Source organism: Acartia tonsa, chromosome 7 (assembly GCF_053477335.1).
Source record: "Acartia tonsa isolate MP-2025a chromosome 7, ASM5347733v1, whole genome shotgun sequence".
In the NCBI taxonomy this organism is placed as follows: Eukaryota; Metazoa; Arthropoda; class Copepoda; order Calanoida; family Acartiidae; genus Acartia; species Acartia tonsa.
Window position 1 is genome coordinate 11,342,717 of NC_137266.1, and position 18,129 is coordinate 11,360,845.

At 33.7% G+C, this 18,129-nt stretch overlaps 2 protein-coding genes across 2 annotated transcripts in view; both read right to left on the reverse strand.

Annotated features, from left to right (window-relative positions):
• LOC145324828 (uncharacterized) lies at positions 1-18,127 on the reverse strand. The gene is made up of 25 exons (XM_080167504.1): positions 17,411-18,127; positions 14,106-14,193; positions 13,915-14,004; positions 13,636-13,691; positions 13,341-13,404; positions 13,144-13,236; positions 12,663-12,756; positions 12,373-12,500; positions 11,896-12,091; positions 10,742-10,828; positions 10,377-10,436; positions 9,691-9,759; positions 8,852-8,926; positions 7,666-7,790; positions 7,144-7,209; positions 6,557-6,734; positions 6,168-6,290; positions 5,312-5,397; positions 4,271-4,357; positions 3,272-3,330; positions 2,433-2,503; positions 2,009-2,158; positions 1,285-1,367; positions 775-853; positions 1-246 (listed from the first exon to the last, which is right to left on the reverse strand). The coding sequence occupies exons 1-25, from the start codon at positions 17,466-17,468 to the stop codon at positions 100-102; spliced, it is 2,412 nt and encodes an 803-aa protein (XP_080023630.1). The 5' UTR covers positions 17,469-18,127; the 3' UTR covers positions 1-99.
• LOC145324830 (nucleoporin NUP35-like) overlaps positions 1-18,129 on the reverse strand; it is a 327,729-nt gene that overhangs the window by 9,904 nt on the left and 299,696 nt on the right. The gene's annotated exons all lie outside the window — the stretch shown is intronic.

Sequence of the window (18,129 nt, forward strand, 5' to 3'; positions counted from 1 at the left end):
ACACCCCTGTTTTTTTGTTGCAATTTTAGTGATATCTTTACAATACATAATTTAATCAAGACAAACATTGGAAAGCAAGTTTTCTATAATTCGATGTCCTTAAAAACTCAAAACCTTTTTAAAATCATTTTGTGCTTCGTCCTCCTCCTGGATGGTTAGTTTGGATGGTGAGTTGATGTTGAATATCTTACATGGAGAATCTGTGCTTGCGTGCACGGTTAATATATCATCCGTTTTTATTACATCCTAATAAATAATAAAGACTAGTTAGTGAAATTTATGGTAGCCCTGGTTCTGATTTAAATACGTATCGAAGTGAGAATCCTTTGGCCAATCTTAGATTGGTAAGCTTCCCGCACAGCTGATTAAATTCTATGTCACATGTCAAGCTGACACGCAATCATAATGGAAGATAAGATATTTATGATATTTGGAGTTGTTGATAGACTAATGTTGTTAGCCAGACTAATGCAAAAATGGCGTAAGTGGATAGCTAATCGAATAAATAATAAGAATCGATAGTGAGCAAAAACGAAAAATATTGTATAATGTAATGATTAATATAAATTTCGAATATCTTTTTTGGTAAACTATTTTACATTCCAAAAAAGACTTAAAAGGATCACTTCTCTGTGCTAGGTATCTTAACTCATTTAAAGCACTTATTATTACTTTAGCTTCAGCTAGTTATGTCTTAGAATAGTGTATTTTTTATTAAAAATAGGTTAAAAAATATTCTAACTTTAAAATACGAGAAAATAAAAATCTTCTTACCTGAAATTGTTTTCTTGTAATTTTCCTAGCTGGTGAATGTAGTTCATCAAAGTGAGCTTCAAATTTCAGCTTGGGTATTCTGTGTTTATTTGTGCGTTAGAAATTTTATAATTTTTTTTTTTTTTGGGGGGGGGGGGAAGTTGAGATCTACCCAGTTTACAGTGACGTTTTCTTATAGTTAGACATCTATCCCATCTCCCCAACAAAAATAGGCAATAAGACCAATACAAAGCTGTTATGACCACTTAAATGATTAATAGAATGAATGTACATATCATTTAGATGCCAGGGACCCAGTAATCCGAGAATGCACAAAAGTCCCGATGATGATGCACAAAAAAAACCATTCTGTAAATAAAAATAAGTGGTTGAAACGTTTGGACACTCAACTAAATAAACCAACCATACAAAATTCAATAAGAAAACGTTATTTTATAAAACTTTGGGGACTATTGTAAACAGCCCATTTCCTCTCCCTCCCTATTTCAAAAAAATTCTAACTGCACACGCCTGACAAAGCACATGGGACAAGATATTTTCTCTTGTGGGTCCTGATCCTCTCCTCCAGTCTCGGACGGATCTTCTTCGGTGATCTATACATGATTTAATGATAATATCTGTCTTATTTCTTGGTAAAAATCACGATTAGTAGTTTTTTTACTTGATTACAGAGTTGCTTCATTTATAGCATGTTGTCTAATTGTCCTTGAAATCATAATTTCAATTTCATAACGTAAAAATTTTTATATCTAATGTATGACGGAAACACAGACTTTTAAGTAGAGGGTTTCGAGTTGCTGCGCTTTCTAAATTGAGTTATCAGTTCTATGGTTTTCAGGACCCATCAAGCAAAGTCTGGACTCTTAAACTAATAGGATAATTCTAACCAACATACATAAATAAAACATCAGAGATATCCGTTAGAGATGGACATACGGATGGGCCAAACACTTAGTGTAATTGTAGAAAAGTATAGCTATTATAGCTATTTATCGCATCGTATTATAAACACCTTTCCACGGATATAAAAATGTACAAGATTAAAACCAGTTTGTTAGCCCTGAGGTGCGAAAGGCACGGGCTAAAAAAACGGTTTTAATCTTATGATATTAAATTTTTATTGATATTCGTAGAAAACTTGAAATAATACGATACGTTACATGATTGTTCGGTATCATTTAGAACCGGTTCTAATCCAGCGGATATAAATCGGTTTCGAAAAAAAATTACTTACATCTTCCTGAACTGTGAATGAATGTTTCCTGATCCTGCCAGACCTGGTGACCGGCTGCTCCGGCTCATTATCCGGCACTGGGTGTTTCTTCTCCATGTGCTTGGACAAAGAATCTTTTAACATCCGCTTGCCACACAGTGAACAAGTAACCTAAAATGCAAAGAATAAAAATCACCTTTTGCCAAAAAGGACAAACATTTAACTTTCTTTTGTGATTAAAAAAGTTGTGGATAACAGAAACTCAAGCAACAATAAAATGGTCAACTCAATAATTTTTTTGTAACAAGACATTTGAAAATCTAATATAACACAACAAAATATTTGTCAAGCCATAACAATTTGAATATTATGTGACAGAAAGTAATGATTTTCTACTGTCTTGTCTATAGGTATAAAAAAAGCAGAACAAAAATGTAAAACTTACCCTAAAAACAGAAGGCAGTTTAAAGTCTGTAGCATCTTGTTGACCGTCAGTCTTAGATCTTGTTACGCGTCCTTAAAATTCATGTGTCATTTTTTTGATTGCTTGGGTATTTCAAAAAGCAATAATCTATGAAAAGTCTAATTTATGTCCTCAAATTGTTGGTAATAGAAAGAATATTAAGGAGCAAATCTACACTAAAAATCTCTCTGATACAAAAATCATAAACGTCTTTTGGAATGATTTATTTTCTTAGTTGGAAAACAATTGTTTATAAAACATTCTACAAATATTCTAAAAAAAATTAATAATGATTTTATGTTTTTCTTTATAATAAAGATAGAAAATTCCAGTATTGCTTCGAAACCGGTTAATAACAACTGGAATCGAACCGGTTCTCCGCCATACTGAAAAATCATGTATGGTATGATGGTATCGTATTACAGACAATTTTCTACAAATATTGAAACAAAAATAATAAATTAAAACCAGTTTTGTTACCCAGAACGTTCGGCCCCTCGATGCCAACAAAACTGGTTTTAATAATATAATGTTTCATTTTAGTATCCGCGGAAAGCTGTCTATGAATATGATATGATGCGATCAATAACTATTCTGCTGTTGAACGCAATAGTCCAGGAAAATATGATCTCTTTATCAATGGATTCATTGTTATTTGTATCTTATACTAGATTATCATGTACTTTAATAAAGTGAAACTTGTAGCTGACTAAAATTTAAATAACGATAACCTCATTTGCCCCCTTTACCTTATTCCATCCACTCCTACTGGATGAACAAAAAGACCAATAAGTGAGTATATCTTATATCCATTTCTTTACCTGAAGAGTCTGTGAGATCATATTCAGACGATGCAGATCTAGATCTTGCTCCTTGGCCCCTAAATAAAATAAGAATATTTAGAATGAAAAATGTTTAATGATAAAACAAAAAGAAAGTAAGAACCTAACTTTTTAAAGAGGGTAAGTAAAGATTTCCAAGAAGTTATCTCTGTTACGCCCCCTACACGCCTCTAGAGACCCTTGAGGTGGGGGATGGGGAAAGTCGACCCATCCCCTACTTTCAATTGCACGAAGGAAAGCCCAGTTGGTACCCTAGGGGTATACATAAATTCTGCAAATTGACCCTGCTATAATAGAGGGGGGGGGGGGGGGGGGAATAAAATATGTGGTTGAGAGAAAAAATGTAAAAATTATGAGAACTGAAAACCTTTTTTCCATTCCATCCCCCCCCCCCCCCTCCTTGGTGAAAAAAAACTTAAAGAATATGTGAGAGGGGGCATAATATGAATAAAATTAATGGTTATAAAAATATTTTTCTCGTATTCATTCGAATCCGGTGGATAGGAACCGGTTCTCATCCATACGAAAAAACTATGTCTAGCATCGTATTATATCCAGCTTTCTACGAATATAGAAATGTACAATCATAAGATTAAAACTAGTTTTTTGTCTTATAATTGTACATTCTATATCCGCGGAAAGCGGTTTATAATACGATGAAAGAAATAACTATTCTATTTTCTTTCCTTCCTTGCTGGAAAAAGCAGGGTGAAAAAAGGAATCTTGTGGTACACTCCAACAAAATACCATAGAGGTGATATTTGGTGTGAAGATTCCATTTTTTAGGTATTTTATTGCCTGCCCGATAGTGCAATTTTCGCTATTCATGCATGTTATCATTCTAGTTTTTGTAACAATCTTTTCTTTGTGTTACAATCAGCTGTAACCAACAACTAAATTAATTCGAAAAAACATTTGGTAATTTTGTATTTATTTCTCTCGTTGGCCATACCTTATTACTTTGTTACAATATCTTACCTGAAAATATCTGGAGTAGTAGAACCCGACCTAGTACCAGGAGTTGAGGCTCTGGAGGATTTTCTTGTAGAATATTCGGTAACACAACTAAAACAACATTAGATAGATAACGTGACCTATGAACACAAGGACAATTCATTTTTGATAAGAAATGTTTCTATCAAAAAGTATTTAATATTTTCAACATTAAGGGGGGGGGGGGGGGAACTTAATGCATCCATCTCGTAATCAATGATTAAATGGCACTTAGAATTCGAATTTCGATCTGAAATTTTTGATGAGTAATCCTTGGTAGGTCCATTTTCCCTAAATCGAACAAAAAGTTGGAAAAGTAACGGCTGACGTCTCAGCCGTTTAGCCGTTTTTTGCCTATTTTCAGGGCAAATTCATCATTAATTACGTAGGAATCAACTTTTTAAAACATATTTTTGGTTTAATTCATGTTAAATGATAGCAACAACTATTTTTTATATTTCTAGTACCAACAGCTACCGGCTATAACCGTTTGGTAAGATTTTTGAGCCACAAAATGTATTATGTGGAAATAGGTTTCGTGACTAATTTGCATTTAAGATATCCAAAAAATGGCAAAACGGCTGAGCCGCCAGCCGTTAGCCGTTACTTTTCCAACTTTTTGGTCGATTTAGGGAAAATATACCTACCAAGGATTATTCATGCAAAATTTCAGATCGAAATTAGAATTCTAAGTGCCATTTAATCATTGATTAAGAGATGGTTGCATTAACCCCCCCCCCCCCTTTTGTTTAACTTCTATGTATATTTAAACTAATATGAATATTGTTGTTTTTTAAAGATGTTTAGCAAATATGGTTAGGTATTATTTTATAGAATTCAATTGAAAAGAAATATATATTTTATTGTGAAAGCCTGTTCTTGTTTGTGTAGTATATTTCTATGCCGCCGTATTTTTTATTAGTACCTAAAAAGTCATTATATTCTTTCAAAACTAAGCAATTTCATTTTTTTTAAATGTCTTTTCTGACTATTTGATGAACCATTGTAGTTTATTTTAATTTATACCTGACAGAAGGTGGAGTTGAGGCCCTTGAGCTAGATTTACTTGTTGGCGTAGTGCGCCCAGATGAACGAGTGCTCATTCTTGTTGCCCTGTTGTCATTTAATCATTTATTCTAGTAAAAAGTAAATACATTCAGCCAGTGTTGTGGATCCGGATCCGCAAGGATCCGCATTATTTTGAGTCCAAGGATCCGGATCCTGGGGTATAAATTTATGGAAAAATCTACCTAAATTTATATAAAATAGTCACTTACATTTTTTTGACTTCGAGATTAAAGAATAAATATTTTTTTTGTCAAGGATCCGGAACCGGATCCGGATCCGCACTGACCAAATTTGGAGGATACGGATCCGGATCCGCATACAATCAATGCGGATCTGCAACACTGCATACAGCAAGATATGATGGACGTTTGACTTGGGAATGGAGGCATTAAGCTGTTTATTTCACTAGTCCACAATATTTTTATAATAGTTAAAGTTTTCTTATTCGTTTGCTAAACAACTTTTATTTAATTTTGGATGATTGATTCATTTAGTTAAGTGTCAAAACGTATTTTTGGCCTATCTTATCCCTTTAGATCCCTATTTTTGACTACTTCTAGGGTAAAATCAAAATAATAGCATTCTTTTTACATTGCTAGAATTTGATTTTCTATCGGGAAAAGGAATACCTAAGCCAACAGCAAAAAAAAACATTTGCCTCCAAAATGTTCACAATTTTTAAATGCTGTAAAATGATCCCCCATTCTTGACTAAAGAGGAAGTTTAGGGAACATTTTCAATGGCATCGTATTATAGACATCTTATATATCTGAAGATATAGGTAATTTGATATTTTAAGAATAATGATTATTTTCCTGGTGGACATTGGTGACATCTCTGTCGGTGTTGTACTTCTGGATCTAGTTGTTCTCGTTGACGTCATAGACACATCTGCAGGACTTACTGTACCTGAAGATCTGGTGCTACGACGTTTAGCCTAAACATACAGATATAATTTAAAGGGATCTAAAGGGGATAAGACAATGGTCGATAAAAGATATACATCCCCAATGATGATGCACAAAATTAATCCTTATGTATATTATAAATAGTGCTTGGTACACAACTTAATGAACCAACAAATCAAAATTATAAAAAATCCCTTAGTTTATAAGTCAACGAATAAGAAAACGTTATCATAATACTTTGGAGACTATTGTAATAAACAGCCCATTGTCCCCTCTCTCTCCAGCTTAAATGTACCTTGACAACAGTTCCAATTTCAGTCTCGGTCTCATCATCCGAGGGTTCCGGCGTGATTGGTGTACATATGCCGGCAGCCATTCTCTGTGCACGCATCTGAATGACCGCCTCCATGGCAGGTGTATATTCTCTGGGCTCCAGGTCCATGTTGGCAAACTTTTCCTTTTGAGCAGCATTCCTACGATATTACGTTTGTATTATTTTTAATAACATGTACAGTACATGCATAATCATATGATATAGTTAGACACTAACAGTCTTGGCACCATAAGTTATAATGACACCTTGATCAACATATTACAAAACGTTCGTTATGTACAAAAATATGGTTAATTGACTCATGTAGAGCAGACTTCAAGATGTAACTAAGTATAAGAATCATTGCATGATATATGTCAAAACAGTATAACGGGATTATTAACAAGAAACCAGAGTTACTTGCTTATATACAGACAGAGTAAGGCAAGATAATCTTTATAGAACACACTTATTGTTCAAATCAATCTTTTGATGGACAATGGTCCAAACTTTGCATTATATGACGTCTTTATGATGCATCATGGCTCAATAATGGGCTAAAACTCTACCTTTGATTAAATTCTTGCAGTTGTTCTTTCCAGGACAGACTTTCTCTCATCTTCTCTTGAAGCTCTCTATAAGATAAATAAACATATTAGTTAATATTGGCAGAAAGTAACATTTAAAAAATAAACTTGGGTTTAGATGTTCGCTTGTTGGCTACATCTGGTGAATTAGGTTGAATATACAACAATTATAACCTCATAGTGGATGGGATTGACTATTGACTTTAGGGACGTGGTGACGCTTCGGGTACAAGTCCACGTCACCTTTGAACAACGTTCTCAATCGCCTAGGGTATCAATACCCATCAGACAACCAACCCTTTAATTGCACGACCTTTGTCTGAGAAGTTGTGCATGGTACCTAATGAGCTTTGTCTCTATAACTATTATTATCATGCACCTGACATAGCAGCAGTAGAAACAATTTTAACAGGCTTTTATTATGACAAAAAGTTGGGCCGAGATTCGAACTTTTAACCTATCCAACTTTGAACGAATACGCTATATGTTAACAATAAAACTTACTTAGCAATCATTATCCTTTGCATCTCCGGGGTAGGATTGGCCAGGATGGCCATTTGCTCCTGCTGGAAGGCGGCTGTACGCTCACTGTTAGCTTCATTGTCATCCTGTTCACTTGATCTACTTGCCTACAATATAAAAAAAATGTTATTATGAGAAACATTTATTAAAGTTTGTAAACTGTGGAAAAGAAACAGGAACACTCTCCCCCCCCCCCCTTCCCTGACCAATGATACAGCTTAATTTTAATTTTTCCGTCCCTTCAGCACTTGGTTGTTATATGAAGACCACTGAGCCATTCTTGTTTCTTAACATTTTCTTTTTAACATAAGGACTAAATTAAACAATTTTGTTAATACTGTATATAATTTAATTATAAACAACTAGCGGCTACGCCCCAAGCACCTAGGAGCTTTGTATACGAAGGGATAGAAATATAGCAAATAATCATCCAAAGACATAAAAATAAAAGGGGGGTTTTTTTTAATGCAACCATCTCGTAATCAATGATTAAATGGCACTTAGAATTCGAATTTCGATCTGAAATTGCGCATGAATAATCCTTGGTAGGTCTATTTTCCCTAAATCGAACAAAAAGTTGGAAAAGTTACGGCTGGCGACTCAGCCATTTAGCCGTTTTTTTTGCCTATTTTCAGGGCAAATTCATCATTAATTACGTAGAAATCAACTTTTTAAAACATATTTTTGGTTTAATGATTAATGTTAAATGATAGCAATAACAGTTTTTTTAAATTTCTAGTACCAACAGCTACCGGCTAGGACCGTTTGATAAGGTTTTTGGGTGAGATAAAGTATTATGTGGAGATAGGTTTCGTGACTAATATGCTATTAAGATAGCAAAAAAATGGGAAAACGGCTAAGCCGCTAGCCGTTAGCCGTTACTTTTCCTAGTTTTTGCTCGATTTAGGGAAAATAGACCTACCAAGGATTATTCATGCACAATTTCAGATCGAAATTCGAATTCTAAGTGCCATTTAATCATTGATTACGAGATGGTTGCATTAAACCCCCCCCCCCCTCCCTTTGAACTTAAAATAGCCGGAAATTATCACAGGACCTATATTAAGCTTACCTGAAATATAGAACACAATCAGATTAGTAGTTGTTAAGATCTTAAGCTTTAGACAAAAAAAAAACATTACTGCTTTACATTATAGGATTGGTATACCTGTCTGATGATTGATTCAGGATCCTGAGCCAATACTTGTTCCCATGACCAGGGAGCAAATCTTTCCTCTTCATCCTAAAGTTGAAAATTCGTGGATTTTTTCAATTATCTTTTTGAAGCAGGAAACATGAAACTTGGAAGAAAGGAACAATCCAAATGAACAAGCTATTCTTAGATTTTTTTCCTTAAGATTTTTAATTGTGTTAATTTTAACTGTTTACCTACTCGTATTTATAGATGTAAAAAAACGTCCCCTATGAGTATGAAAAAATTTTAATATTTCTTCCATTTTCCTATGATTGTAAATCTAGGTACTAATTTTCAATATCACTGAAAAATTTAGGGATGGCAATCCCTCAAATTTTTGGACCGGATCCGTCCAAAAAAATGGCGGATTTTACGCGGATTCCGGATTTGGATTCCGGATTCTAGCAATATTTTAAAAGGCTTTATAAAAATAAAAACATTTAAGTGCTACATATGTCCTAAAAAATAAAGTTCTTGGTGTTCTCTATAATTCACTTCCGAGAATCGAACCAGATATTATATAGGTATATTGATGATAATCTTTGCCTTCAAAAAGGGGGAGTTGAAAGAAAAAACTCAAGACGCTAATTTTAGCCTAACAATTAAGAATCCGAATCCGCTATTAAAAAACGGATTCCGGTTTCGGATTCCAAAATTGGCCAAAAATTGGGCGGATTCCGGAATCGGATTTTCAATCCTAGAAAAATTGGCCAACTTCATTATAATCTAACAACAACCTATATTGCTATAGAACAATTTACCTTCTTAATATAAATAACAAAATATTATTATTAATATCAATTTATATTTACCTGTGATCTCGTGGCTCTAGTCTCTTCCTGTTGAAAATCTTCTTCATCAGAACTTTCTTCACGAACAGGCTACAAATAAATACAGGGGTGTATAGGTATTCTTTACAAGTTTCATCTTTTTCCTCTGCTGCAAAATAATTAATCCACCCCCCCCCCCACCTAGTTTTTTTCCTCAAAAAAGGAAAAATTTTCTCAGTATTCAATTTTATTCATTTATTTAACTCCTCTATCCCATATTTCTTCTCCCAAGGAGGGGAAAAAATAGAAAAAATGTTTTCACTAGGTACTCTCTTTATTTTATCATTTTTCCCCCTTCCCACATATTTTTTTATTCCCCCTCCCTCTTTACCAGAGTATCCCATGAATAATATATACCCCTGAATAAATCGTCTTTTTAAATTGCATATATAACAAAAAGACGATTTTCAAGTCTTGATATTTTCAAAACAACGTGGTAGAAAATTCAAATTCTTTCAAATATATGCCATATAATACCTATAGTTTAACCCGTTAACCAAAAGTGCGGTTCGCTAAAATTAAGTTCAAATGCATTTCGTGAAATTACCCCTTTTAATGTTTTTCTTGGATGAAATCCTTAATTTTGGAGTGTGATTCTTTGTTTAAGAAATATATTTCAATATTCTACTTTTCATATTTTATCCCTTTCACAAATATACTAGTTTTACCTTCTTCTTGTTGCTGAAAACCAATGGAGAGTATGGATCAACACCTTGTGCTTTCATTGCCTAAATAATAACGTATATTTATATCGTTGAGAAATGCGGGAAACTAAATTTTGGTAGATTTTTACAACGTTACCAACAAAACATTTTAATTGCTACTGACTAAAAAACAAATAAACAAGAAGGACAACATCCATCTTAAATAACATAAATCAACACTTGTAGAGTGTCAACACTTAATAAGCAGAAAATTTTGCAAAACTGCATAAATAAAGGATTCTGTTTTTAAGAATTACTTTCATTTGTAGGACTTGACTATAGAAAGGATTCACTGAAAATGTTTTAACTTTAAAAAAAATCATTGATACCTGAATTAGTAATTTTCTGAGTTTAGAATAATCTGGACATTCTTCAAATTCAAGTGAACTAACATAGACCAAATAGTTTTCAACAACCTAAAAATATTTAAAGTTATTAAAAGACACTAGGGTCGCTGTCGCTTGTTATAAATAAATACAGGGTTGGGCAAATAAGACCGGACAAACTTCAAACGGCCATAGCGCCAAAACAACTTAACCAATCAGGACGTTTGACCCCACTATAAAAAGCCTAGGTAATTACCTTTTAGCTAAAAAAAAAACTTTGGACAAAGATGGGCTCGTACTCCGAGCTTGCCGCGCTTATGTTCAACAAGGCAGATTCGAAATGCGCCGGTGGAATATTCTGGATCCTCGACTAGGGCCCACTAAATCGGGTCTCAGCCCATCTGTAGATGAGGTAGAGTTATGCAACTTGCTGGGGATACTGTTAGATACATAAATAAGACACTAGAAAAGACTAGAGCTCTCTATCTAAAGTGGCTTGGCTGTAGTACTCCGGCAAAGTGAAACGTGGCAGATTTTAAGATGTCAGAAATTGTGTGAAATCGTGAAAATTTCTCGGTTCTCGACGTTACAGACCCATATAGAACTTGAAAACTCATTTTAGACTATGGATTGATCTGACAACCCTAGCTGAATCTTCATTTCCAAAAAGGTATAGAACGTCGTTCCAGCTCAACTGTGGTCCAAATAAGAGCTTCCGTGTCAAAGGGTAGCGTTAAAGTTGGATGAATTTGGATCCTGCGGTTACTCACGTTCCTAAGGAAATGGGGCCTCCCAGCAGCCCGATCTTAATTCAATGGACTTTTGAGCCTTGGGCTACATTGAAGCATGCACCAATAGACGTGCCTATACAACAAAGACCTCCCTCATTGCCACCATCAAGGAGAAATTCGCCAGCTTGGACAGGGACATGGTGACCAGGGCCTGCGGGCGGTTCAGAGGGCGGGTGAAGGCGGTGATTGAGGCTGGCGGCGATTTTATTGAATAATCTAATAGTTATATACCTATTTTGCTTGCCAGTTTTTAAAATTTAATAAAATCTTTAAAAATTGACGATTTTATGTTCATTTGTTAAGAAGTTAGAATTTGTCCGGTCTTATTTGCCCCACCCTGTATATATTTTTGATTGTAGTATTTACCTTGGGAGGTTTATTAGGCTTAAAACATTTCTCTAAAAATCCAGGAATGTTGAACATATGGCCAATTTTCTGGGACTGAACATACTCTGGATCAGTGTTATCCATCCAGGGCAGGTATCCGGTAATCCAATGGACCATATTGTATCCCAAGGACTCAAGATCACCGCGTCTACTGTGCACGCCCGTATGTGTGTCCCTGAGAGAAGCATTTTAGAATATTATGTTTGGAAAGGTGTTTATTCGTTTAAACCAAATAAAAGATGTTTGATAATTAAATGTTCTTTATTTTTAAACTATAAGTAGCTACTCTTATATGAAGGGTTTTACGTTACGTCTGAATATATCACTAATGTAATGTAGTCTATGTGCAGTAGAAGAATGTCTTAATTAGGCATTATTTACATTATTTATTGTTACCTATTTTTAAAGTTCTTGTGCCTTCAAAAAATATTATTCACATATGACAAACTTTCTTACCTGCTCACATACTCCAAAGTTCCTTCGTGGGCCTTTCTTTCGTCTGGTTCTGAGCTTTTATGAAATCCCATGCCGTCTTTGTACTTACAGGCTATTCCCAAATCAACCAAGTACACTGTCTCTTTATCCTGCAATTTTGTATTATTTGTTTTGTTTTTAATTTAGGTAAAATAAGTGATTTTATTGAAATACTTAATAATCTTAATAATAATGGAAAACCAATTCATTAAAACACGTAGGTATATGCAACTAAACAATTTAAGTAAAGGTTAAAAAAGCATTATGTATACCTGTCCAAAACCAAGCAATACATTTTGAGCTTTGATATCGTTGTGTGTGTATCCTTTACTATGAATAAACTCCAGGCTTTCCAGGATTTGAATGCTGTAAATAGAAAAAATTAGTACCTAATATAAAATATTTAAAAACTTAAAAATAGTTTTTTGATGTATGTAACAGCGATGTGGAGCGCCATATTTTGCTGGAGCCGGAGCCGTAATTTTCCGGCTCCGTGTTAGCTAAAAAAAAAGAGATTTTTTATTAATTATAATTTTTTAATTCTGTTGTGTCGTGTGCATGTGCAAATTTCCCCGTAAAGTTTTTCAAGTCCATTTTTATCCAAAATTTAACTTTTAAAACCTTTAAAAATCAAAAATAGACTTGGCAAAAAAATATGTTGAGTTTTTCTTGATTTTAGTTCGGAGTCGGAGCCAAATCCGGTGCCGTTGTTTTCACAGGCGGCTCCGGATTTTTATTTTTATCAATGTTTACCTAATGTTAAGTGCAGTTGTAAGTGGCAGAGGCTTGTCTCCAGCATCGAAAAACTTCGCAATATCTGATCCAAGTCGTGATAAAATTAAAAACCTAAAACAAAAACATAGGTAAAACCTCAAGAACCCTTCAATTCATACAGAAAAGCATTTTATATATAATAATTGAACTCTAAATATATTCAATTAATCTTTTACCTCAGTCGTTCCTTTCCAATATAAAAGGATCCAGAACCATGATATTGAGGAATTCCAACCCATCCTAGAAACAAATTACCTATAAGATAGTTCTTTTTGAAATCTGAAGAATGTACATGATGTACACGTAAACCAGTAAAAAAAAACTTTTAACCTAGTAGTACAAGGGCATTAAAACGCTATTACTCCTAAATATTAAAGATGTACAAATAAGCTTCAGTTACATGGTAAACAAAAAAATATTGTATTGTTGTTAAAAAATATAAAAACACATGCTAGTTTTAATTAGATATACCTTGAGGCTTTCCATTTCTAGGCACCCAATCAGCCCTGTGTTGTTCCAGTCCAAGCCTATGAACAAAAACATTTTGATTATATTATAAAAACTTGTACAAAATTAAGTACACAATAAGGAAAGCAATAAAATAACTTGATAACGTTTTGATTGGAAATAAATATTATGCTTTGTACCTCAAGAATTCTATTCAACTCATTGAAAAATAGATATACAGAAGCTAACAATAGATTTAATGTCTTAAAAATGTGAATTATGATGACGATTTACGGTATTTACCTTAGGAAGGCATTGACTTCAACAAACAGAGGTCCATTAGAGTGTGGCTCAACCTTTACCACATATTCTTCTTCCTCCCTGTCTGCATATCTAAATAATATGTCTATTGTACATTTTCAAACAAAATTGGGTAGGTCTTTTAAAAGAAAAATCCAACATTGAAAAACTTTGAAGAATTGAAATATATAAACCTGGCAAGATAGATGTCTCCAAATGCCCCTGAGCCAACCGGTTTTCCAACAACCCATTTCTTTTGCTTTATGTCTTGCAACACAGTTCCTGAACAAATCAATTAGGTTAAAACCTAATCATTTCACTTCAAATTACCACGAAATAAGGTTAGTTATGTTTTTTTTAGCGATTTCTCTTGGGGCTCAAAGTAGCTATAAAACTTACCAGAACCTATGAGAAGCTAAATGTGAAGGAGAAACATATTGGTTCAATGGTTAGCGAGATCCTTCAGTACACATAGAAAGACAGACATACAGCCGGCCGGAGATCCTGTTACTTTATTGAAGGGATTAAGGTTGGCTTGAGTAATAGGAAGCTAACTCTCTATGAATTAATAATGACACATGTATGAGAATTCCGTTCTTATTAATAACAAGGGTGTTGAAGAGATAAGTCCACAAAATACTCAGAAATATAAGCAAATTTTATATCTCCAGTTGTTACCAATTAAGGGGGGGGGAAGTTCTGACACTTTTGCGTAAACAGTGATTATAGGCTTTGTCTTTGGAGATAATGGATAGGTTATTTGGCAAAAAAGTTTCCTTTTGGGATGTAGTTTTCCTATTTTTAAAAAAATTTTGGATTCGGCCTCCAGGTTCCGGTACTCCAGGCCTCCAGGTGGATTCTGGACAGGTAAAAATTGAAAATTCAAGATAGAACAAAACTTATTTAACAAAAGTTTGTACTTTATGGATGGTATAAACTAATTTGAAGAAATTTTTGAAATCGGGCTCCAGGTTCTGGTACTGCAGGCCTCCAGGTGGATCCTGGACAGGTAAAAATTGAAAATTTTTAATTTTAAAGTTAGAACAAAACTTATTTAACAAAAGTGGCTTCTTTATAGATGGTATTAACTAATCTGAAGAAAATTTTGAAATCGGGCTCCAGGTTCAGGTGCTGCAGGCCTCCAGGTGGATCCAGGACAGGTAAAAATTGAAAATTTTTTACTTTAAAAGTTAGAACAAAACTTATTTAACAAAAGTGGCTTCTTTATGGATGGTTTTAACTAATCTGAAGAAAATTTTGAAATCGGGCTCCAGGTTCAGGTGCTGCAGGCCTCCAAGTGGATCCTGGACAGGTAAAAATTGAAAATTTTTAATTTAAAAGTTAGAACAAAACTTATTTAACAAAAGTGGCTTCTTTATGGATGGTATGAACTAATTTGAAGAAAATTTTGATATCGGGCTCCAGGTTCAGGTACTGCAGGTCTCCAGGTGGATCCTGGACAGGTAAAAGTAAAAAATTTTTACTTTAAAAGTTAAAACAAAACTTATTTTTACAAAAAGTGGCTTCTTTATAAATGGTTTTAACTAATCTGAAGAAAATTTTGAAATCGAGCTCCAGGTTCAGTACTGCAGGCCTCCAGGTGGATCCTGGACAGATAAACAGTAATTTTTTACTTTAAAAGTTAGAAAAAAACTTATTTAAAAAAAGTGGCACTTTTATAGATGGTATGAACTATTTTGAAGAAAATTTTGAAATCGGGCTTCAGGTTCAGGTCAACTGCAGGCCTTCAGGTAGATCCTGGACAGGTAAAAATTGAAATTCTTTACTTTAAAAGTTAGAACAAAACTTATTTAACAAAAGTGGCTTCTTTATGGATGGTAGGAAGTAATTTGAAGAAAATTTTGAAATCAGGCTCCAGGTTCAGGTACTGCAGGCCTCCAGGTGGATCCTGGACAGGTAAAAACTAAAATTTTTTTCTATTAAAGTTAGAACAAAACTTATTGAACAAAAGTTGATACTTTATGGATGGTATTAAATACTTTAAAGAAAAATTTGAAATTGTGCTCCAGGTTCAGGTACTGCAGGCCTCCAGGTAGATCCTGGACATGTAAAAATTGAATTTTTTCACTTTAAAAGTTAGATCAAAACTTATTTTACAAAAGTTGATACTTTATGGATGGTATTAACTAATTTGAAGAAAATTTTGAAATTTCAAAATTTTCTTCAAATTACTTCCTACCATCTAAAGAAGCCACTTTTGTCAAATAAGTTTTGTTTTAACTTTTAAAGTAAATTTTTTTAATTTTTACCTGTCCAGGATCCACCTGGAGGCCTGCAGTACCTGAACCTGGCGCCCGATTTCAAAATTTTCTTCAAATTACTTCCTACCATCTATAAAGAAGCCACTTTTGTTAAATAAGTTTTGTTCTAACTTTTAAAGTAAAAATTGAAATTTTTACCTGAACCTGGAGCCCGATTTCAAATTTTTTTTCAGATTAGTTAATACCATCTATAAAGAAGCCACTTTTGTTAAATAAGATTTGTTTTAACTTTTAAAGTAAAAATTTCAGTTTTTACCTGTCCAGGATCCACCTGGAGGCCTGCAGTACAACCTAAACCTGGAGCCCGATTTCAAAATTTTTCTTCAAATTAGTTATTACTATCTATAAAGAAGCCACTTTTGTTAAATAAGTTTTGTTCTAACTTTTGAATTAAAAATTTTCAATTTTTACCTGTCCAGGATCCACTTGGAGGCCTGCAGTACCAGAACCTGGAGCCCGATTTCAAAAATTTCTTCAAATTAGATCATACCATCCATAAAGTAGCAACTTTTGTTAAATAAGTTTTGTTTTAACTTTTAAAGTAAAAATTTTCAATTTTTACCTGTCCAGGATCCACCTGGAGGCCTGCAGCACCTGAACGTGGAGCCCGATTTCAAAAATTTCTTCAAATTAGTTCATACCATCCATAAAGTACAAACTTTAGTTAAATAAGTTTTGTTCTATCTTGAATTTTCAATTTTTACCTGTCCAGAATCCACTTGGAGGCCTGGAGTACCGGAACCTGGAGGCCGAATCAAAAAATTTCTTCAAATTAGTTCATACCATCCATAAAGTACCAACTTTTGTTAAATAAGTTTTGTTCTAACTTTAAAATTAAAAATTTTCAATTTTTACCTGTCCAGAATCCACCTGGAGGCCTGCAGTACCAGAACCTGGAGCCCGATTTCAAAAATTTCTTCAAATTAGTTCATACCATCCATAAAGTACCAACTTTTGTTAGATAAGTTTTGTTCTATCTTGAATTTTTTTTTTACCTGTCCAGAATCCACCTGGAGGCCTGGAGTACCGGAACCTGGAGGCCGAATCCAAAATTTTTTAAAAATAGGAAAACTACATCCCAAAAGGAAACTTTTTTGCCAAATAACCTATCCATTATCTCCAAAGACAAAGCCTATAATCACTGTTTACGCAAAAGTGTCAGAACTCCCCCCCCCCCCCCTTAGCTACTTGAAATTTGGTTTCACATGCAAATTTACCTGGGGGAACCTTTGGTGCAAGTTTGCAGCCTAAAGCAGGTCCGTTTGCGTGATCCATCTCAGTTTCCAGCCGTGTCGAGATACCCAAAATATCAAAATAAAGTGTTGAAAATAAAGTATAAAATTAAGGATAATGTAATAAGAAAATTAACATAATGTTCTGAAATCAACTCAAAATTATTAAATTTAAAGAGACATTTCTTATCACAAATACATTGATCGATAATTTCAATACAACTTACACTAACGTAGAAAACAATGTATTACTACTCGAAGTTTTAATTCTTATTTTCAAATTAACCGAAGAAATAAAATAAAACTTTACGGGCAAGTTAAAGTACATTAAATTCTGAATGTAGACTTTTCTAGCTAAAACATTAATGTCTCTCCATAAAAAAAAGCCGCTGATAATCACTTCTTTCAAATGGATCACATTAATCACTTAATTTTGAATTATTCACTAATGCAATGTACGTAATGTTTATGCTTTATTTTCATTCTTTACATCACACACGTTTAATGTTACGTAATCTTCAACAAGTATTAAAAAAAACTATTTTGAAATATCAATAAATAACGGTTTCGTCACATTTATCAACTGAAAACTTAAATTTTATTTCATTTTCCCTTGTTTTTGTTGGTAAAAACTAGAAACACAAACAAACAATAAACAAATATCAAATTAATTCTTTCTTTGGCGGCTTCGCAGCTATACGCAA